This window comes from Papilio polytes, unplaced genomic scaffold (genome assembly GCF_000836215.1).
Source record: "Papilio polytes unplaced genomic scaffold, Ppol_1.0 DF824091.1, whole genome shotgun sequence".
NCBI lineage: Eukaryota > Metazoa > Arthropoda > Insecta > Lepidoptera > Papilionidae > Papilio > Papilio polytes.
This window is the reverse complement of record NW_013525113.1, coordinates 432694-439309: the sequence shown is the minus strand read 5'-3', so window position 1 is coordinate 439309 and position 6616 is coordinate 432694. Positions and strand designations below refer to the sequence as shown.

The 6616-nt window shown below is 36.4% G+C and overlaps 1 protein-coding gene across 2 annotated transcripts; it reads left to right on the top strand.

Moving 5' to 3' along the window:
* The first annotated feature begins 375 nt into the window (after positions 1-375).
* On the top strand, positions 376-6286 carry LOC106099960 (BUB3-interacting and GLEBS motif-containing protein ZNF207). Of its 2 annotated transcripts, none has more exons than XM_013278656.1 (8): positions 376-585; positions 738-864; positions 1063-1189; positions 1389-1456; positions 1980-2110; positions 2554-2640; positions 3642-3906; positions 4087-6286. In XM_013278656.1, exons 1-8 carry the CDS (start codon positions 545-547, stop codon positions 4381-4383), a joined length of 1143 nt encoding a protein of 380 aa, XP_013134110.1. In that variant the 5' UTR covers positions 376-544; the 3' UTR covers positions 4384-6286. The 2 variants fall into 2 exon arrangements, with proteins under 2 accessions (XP_013134110.1, XP_013134111.1); XM_013278657.1 differs by having other exon boundaries at positions 377-585; positions 4096-6286.
* The last annotated feature ends 330 nt before the right edge of the window (positions 6287-6616 follow it).

Below are 6616 nucleotides of genomic sequence, written 5' to 3'. Positions count from 1 at the left end.
GCATTTCCGGCTGAGGGTGCTTATGTCTTACTGGCCTTACATTTTTTCCGGGCAAGATGTATATTTTATTATTGGTATTGGCTTTGCTGGAAAATACCAAAACAGACGGTGGTTAGGTTTTAATAGCAAAGCGCCATCTAGCGCTTGACTTTGTAACCTTTTATAAGACATTTGAAAAAATATTTCAACGTTTTGTTACCATTTATTTGTTTGATTTAATATTACATACTAATGTTAGCTGATTTTATCCGTTTATAATCTGTTTTTTTTTTATGTTTTTACAATGTTTACTTTACAATATCATTTTTAGTAATTTTAAAAGCACAAATTGTAATCATTGCTAAGTATCCAGAGCAGAATGTTGTTTATGGATGGTTGGTGATGGTCAGCCGCCATTTTGCGTTGCGTTTATCGTTTGCGTTGTAACATTGTGGATTTAACTTTAAGTTTTTTAACATCTGTGATAGCTTAGTTAAGTTATCTAATATAAGTGTGAAAGTCTATTTATTTATTTAATTGTTATTGTGTTTGTGTTGTTCTAACCATGGGTAGGAAAAAGAAGAAGGCATCTAAACCTTGGTGCTGGTATCCTTTTAAAAATGCAGCTTTACATTTACCGAAACGTTTCCGTGACCTTCGCGAATTGTAATTGACCTATTTTTGCAAAATTTATGATGTCTGCCCGTAATTCTATGCTTTAATGTTAAATGGAATGATTTTCTTAGCACTTCCATCAGGTATTGTAACAGGGAATTCGACGATGAAAAAATTCTGATTCAGCATCAAAAGGCAAAGCATTTTAAATGCCACATATGTCATAAAAAGCTATACACGGGCCCCGGACTGTCAATACACTGCATGCAGGTATGTTTCCGCTGTTGGCACGGGCGCCGCCCGCCCACGTCCAACCGCGCCACTCTTTCAACTCACGATTATAGGTCGCGATATTTTTGCTCCATGTTCATTATACGCGCTAAATATCACTCCAATACAAGTAATTTTTCTTTTTCTAAAACTATGGGATCAATTGATTCTTATTCTCACCAATATTTCTTATTTCAGGTACACAAAGAAGCCATAGACAAAGTTCCAAATTCATTACCAAATAGGTCTAATATAGAAATAGAGATATATGGTATGGAAGGTATACCACCAGAAGATATCAAGGACCATGAGAAGCAAAAAACAGGTATAAAAACATTATTTAGCCTCCGCAGTGTTATGGATCCTAATGTATGTACAAGGACATATTTATTTTTAAATTTTGCTTGGGACACTGTAGTGTTAGATGTTTATTGGTGTATAGTTTTAGTGTTCCAGTAAAGGTATGTTTTTAAATCTGGTATTTGTAGCTTTTATCCATTTTTATCAATATTTGGATGATGTAGGTGGTGGCAAAGGCTCTGACAGTGAGGATGATGAACCTGCAGCTAAAAAGAAGCCTACTCAAGCATTGGTAATAATTTACATTGCTTTTTAGTTTATTTATTTAGTACCACAGTAAATATCTGTGTTTTAGTAATTCAATTTAATTAATCATCAAGATCTTATGAAAGATTTGATAGTGTAAAAGAAGTCGGTCAAAAAACATTGATGATAGTGGGAAAAAACATCTATCAATGATTGTTAATTCTTATATAAAAATCATAGGAAACAGAAATCTTACATAACTTATCACTTTAATAAAACTATTGCTAATATAAATTTGCATAATATTTTAATAAACTCAACTTTGTTTAGTTGCAGAGTAAAGATAATTCAGTAAGTCAGTTGTTATTGATTTTTGTTAATATTCCCAGTAAAATAAATCCCTTTGCTCACATACAATAATTTTAAAATATTAAAATATCGTTCTGAGTGTAAAACAAACTAAAAATGTTGCTAATTTTTATTTATTTGCTAATACTGAGTAGTACATTTAACTATTTTGATAGCAATAAATTTATTACCTACTTTAATTCATATAATGTTATTTGTAGCTTGGTGCGGGGCCATCCACAGTTAGTGCGGGCATCCTGCCCACGCCCATGGCTCAGTTGCCGCAGGGCATGTATCCCGGACATGCAATGTCTATGAACCACATGATGCCTCATTTCATGCAAGCGCCTAGGTAAGAGCATATTTTTAACTTCTGCCCCTACCACTATGTAAGGATTATCACTGTTGATGATCAAAAAGTTTGAAATTGACAATAGCTTTTGATAAGTCATATGCTTGCCACATATTTATTCCTGTACATTTTCATACATTTTACCGATTCTACTATTTATATCTAAGCGAAAGTCATTTTGACTAGAAAAACTAGACTAGATAATATTCTATTCTAGATTTTGCTAATGACTGCATGAAACATATAAGAAAATGTTTTGTAAATGACATTTATGCAGCTGACTGTACTCTATCTATTATTTTGAAATCTATAGATATATGAATGTAGAACTTGGGGATGTTAGAATCGAGCCTAATGCCATGGTCTCTGCCCTACAACTCTGGGTTGGGGAATAAGTGGTATTAGCTTATTTTTTACTGTAATGTTGAATGTGTTTGTTTCAGGATGATGATGCCAGGCATGAGGCCGCTGTTCCCCGCAGCCAGTGTGCCTACCTCAACTCCGAGCAAACCCACCTTCCCTGCATACAGGTATATATGAATTTGATCTTGTAGTATAAACAAACTTAAATAAAACCTGAATTTATAAACTGATATGTTAAGTCATCTATTATATTACAATTTTAAATGAGGTGATATAGAAATAATTTTTCATAACAAACTAAATAATGACTTCATATTTTGTATATTTTAAAATAAATTTTTTTATTGCTATTCAGAATTTACCAGAGACATAACTATCTTTTTTATATCTGGCTTTTACTCGTGACTTTCAGGTGGAATTATAAAAACTAATAAATATTTCCTATAGTATGAAGTAATTTTGTAGCTTTCTGTGAGAATTTTTGCAAAGATCCAGTAGTTTTTGGGTTTATTCATTGTATGCATAAATAGACAAGGTAGTTTTGTACATAGAAATGTTTTTAAACTGTTAAATGACTGCAGGCAGTGTTGTGTCAAATTGGCAGAACAAGTGATATTAAGTGAATCACATCCATACATTCCATAATGTAAGTAGTTTACAACATATCTTATGCAAGGAAGCAACTTGTATTGAAACACGCTATTGTATTTCATTGTATTGTCATTCATATATTCTCATGATAAACAATAATAGTCTAGAAATAAGTGCTGTAAAAAATATGTCGTAATATTTTAGAGCAATATTGAACACTGGTATACTATAGTACCAATTAAGAAACAAAACATAGATCACGTCAAAATTTTTAGGTTATTGTAATTTTTTTTTCTTAAAAAAATAATTCGTATTCATCATTCATAATCATGCTTTATTTTAATGATAAACAAAATTACTAACAATCCCACATTTTTCATTATAATTAAGTCTTATACATTAACAAAACTTAAATACTCACAATTAAATTGTTTAAACTTTCGACAGACATTATTATAACTAATTAATAAACGGCTAGCAAAATGGATGTAGGAATAGACGAGTGCTAGCCGTTTAATTGGTAATTATCTAGTGACAGTTGTAATATTTAGAGAGTGTGAATGTGTGTTGTGAGCAGTAACGCGACGATAAGCGCGCCGCCGACCACCTCCACGTCCGCGGTGGAGGCCAAGGAGAACGGCGAGGTGAAGGTGCCCGCCGCCAACGCCTGCCCCCTCGTCACCGCCACCGGCGCAGGCTCCAAGATCGTGCACCCCCCGGAGGACGTCTCCCTCGAGGAGATCCGCGCCCGGCTCGCCAAGTACCGCCCCAAGCCCAAGCCCGACACGCCGCACCCCGCGCCCACCTCCGTCGCCAGCCTCGTCGCCACCAGCCAGGCCGAGGTAAGTGGGCTTGTAGTCAGCACACGCTGACACACCTCATTGTTCAAAAATGTTGTTCACTGACTAGTCTATATAGAGAGAGTAACATACGGCAGCGCCCGTGTCTGCGTGTAGTGTAAACGTCTCTCAGGCAATGATTAGTTGTGTTCCGTATGTAATGTCGCGTGTGTGCGCGTGCGGTGGTGCCAGGTGGCGGCGCACATGTCCGCGGCGGTGGCGGCGGCGCGCCAGCAGGCGGCGCTGCGGCGGCCCGTCATGCAGCAGGTGGTGGGCGTGCTGCCGCAGCAGCTGCAGCTGCAGCAGCTCCCCCAGCTGCAGCAGCTGCCCCAGCAACTGCAGCTCCAGCAGCTGCAGCAGCTGCCGCGCGTCGGCGTGCCCGTCTCCATGCCGCCCGTCATGCTGCCCATGATGCCGCAGTTCAACATCATGCGCCCCATCCAGCCCGGTCAGTACAACGCTTACTATAGCTACCACTAGACCTCCCCACCTCCCTCACCTCCCACCACCTCCCTCCACCACCCTCCACCTCCCACCGACAGGTACATAAATACACGTAGAACATCTTACTTTTTATATGAACGTTTGCTACACAATACAGGAAATAAAACAAAACAAAATTACTCAAATCATTATGTATGTGGAAATATCTGTACTGTAACTATCTGTCTCGGTAGGATTTGACGATTGACCGCGGGCTTTTCGAAGTGACTAAAAACGATGAATTTGTGGAAAGTAATGTTTGTTGATATTATGTAAAAATTGTTAATTTAGTGTTTTTATGAATTTTGAACATGTTATGTGATATTTAGTTGTTGAAAGTTGTTTATGTAAATCAATTGTGAGACATTCATTATCTTATTTACTGCGTAATGCTTTATGTTTGTTTCGTAATAATTCGTTCTACGTGTATTTATTATAGGTGTTGAATTTTTACAGTTTGAGTTTTAAAAGAAATTGCTATGATATGAAAAGACAACTTTTAGAATAACAATATCTTACGATAATTTATGTATTAAATCTTACAAACTGTGAAATTCTAAAATTTATCAAATTGTTACATACATTTTATATCACTTTAAAAAACAGTGTAAATACAGTGTTACAAAAGACTGTGTTAGGACATGTTTAAATTACAACCTTCTTTTTAAAACTGAAATCTTTTCCTTTCATACCTTTACCGTGAAGCGATACAGTTTTAACTGACCAGTTCAATTCTTTTTGTTCAGTTAATTGTTACAATGGAGTATCTGAGGATTTTATTTTCCACTATAAACATGTACAAAAACGTGATTTTCTTATAAAAACATGAATTATTTGTTTTTTTTTGTACATGTATTTCGATAGTTAAGTTATAATTAAGTTACATTGATGTAAGTTAAGATAATATTGTATTATATAAATGTTTAGTGCATAAAATTGATATGTAAAATGTATTAGGATATCTCCATATGTTTAATTTAGTATTTTGTGTGAAGGCACTATTGTATAATATAGGAATATTGGACTAAGACTGCGGAAGCATTCCCATGTTATTGATGTTTTTACTTATTGTAATTATGTGAGACGTCTGCTCCAAGTGAGTGCAACACAACATAGATATATCTCTAGATGGAGCATTTGCACAAAAATAAGCCATTTTAGGCTTGCACAGATTTAAGTGATAATCTTTCTAAGTTTTCTCAATAGAATACAAGGTTTGTTATTTTTATTACCTACTTTCTAGTAAAGTTGAATAAAATTTGTTGTGACATTTTAAAAAACCCTAATTAGTAGTTTTGTAACAACAATAAAACAATGTTTTCTGTTAAATGACTTTTGAAAATGTTTAATTGTGACAATTGTCTGAGATGCACCATCTATAGATGTGACATCTGCGTGCGGCGTACAACATTGTGTCCCTCAGTTCAGTATAACTCTTCACATTCCAGTTCGCGAGCTGGTTTGAGAACATTGTGTGTGCCACGAGGTTTGATTATATTTTATTCACATATTCACTTTAAAACATTAGATTTTACATTTGTTCTTTTATATATATGATTTTTATGACATTAATTTTTCTATATTCCATTTCTTAAATGAGGTTTGACGTGTTTATGGATACTTCAATACCCAACGGTGATCGGCCGCAATAAAGTTTGTAGTGTACGGCAGGAGTCTGATTTAGAGGTTAACATAAGATTTGTCACATTTGCAGTGGTTATTTTTTAGTTAGTATTTGGGTAATGGCGATATTTTGTAATTTAGATGTATTTTGATCAGATTTACACGACCTTTTCTTTATTTTGTACTCAATGTTATTCGTCAAGATGCGGCGTGGAAAATGGATCGGGTCGATGTCAATGTTTTGTTTTTTATTTTGTAATAAAATGCTGATACTTAGCGAGTTTAGTTTGTATTTCCCACGGCTGAAGGGCCTAGGGCGTAGTCCGGCTAGGCCCCCCCGCGCCCGCGCCAGCCCGCCCTCCGCTGCGACGACACGAACCAGTCAGCGGTAACTTTGCTCACATTTCCTAATGGATTTGCTTACTGTAGTGGCTCTTTACTGTCTCGATTTCTCTCTAAGTGGCCGCGTTTTGGCCGTCGGTTGCGGGTGGGTACTACACTAATTATATATTTACGTACCAGTAGTTTGTCGCTTTCAACTGTGCATGAGCGAGCAGGTCGCTGCCCGCCGGCCGCTGCGGCGCCGCGACCGCACACGTGCATGTAC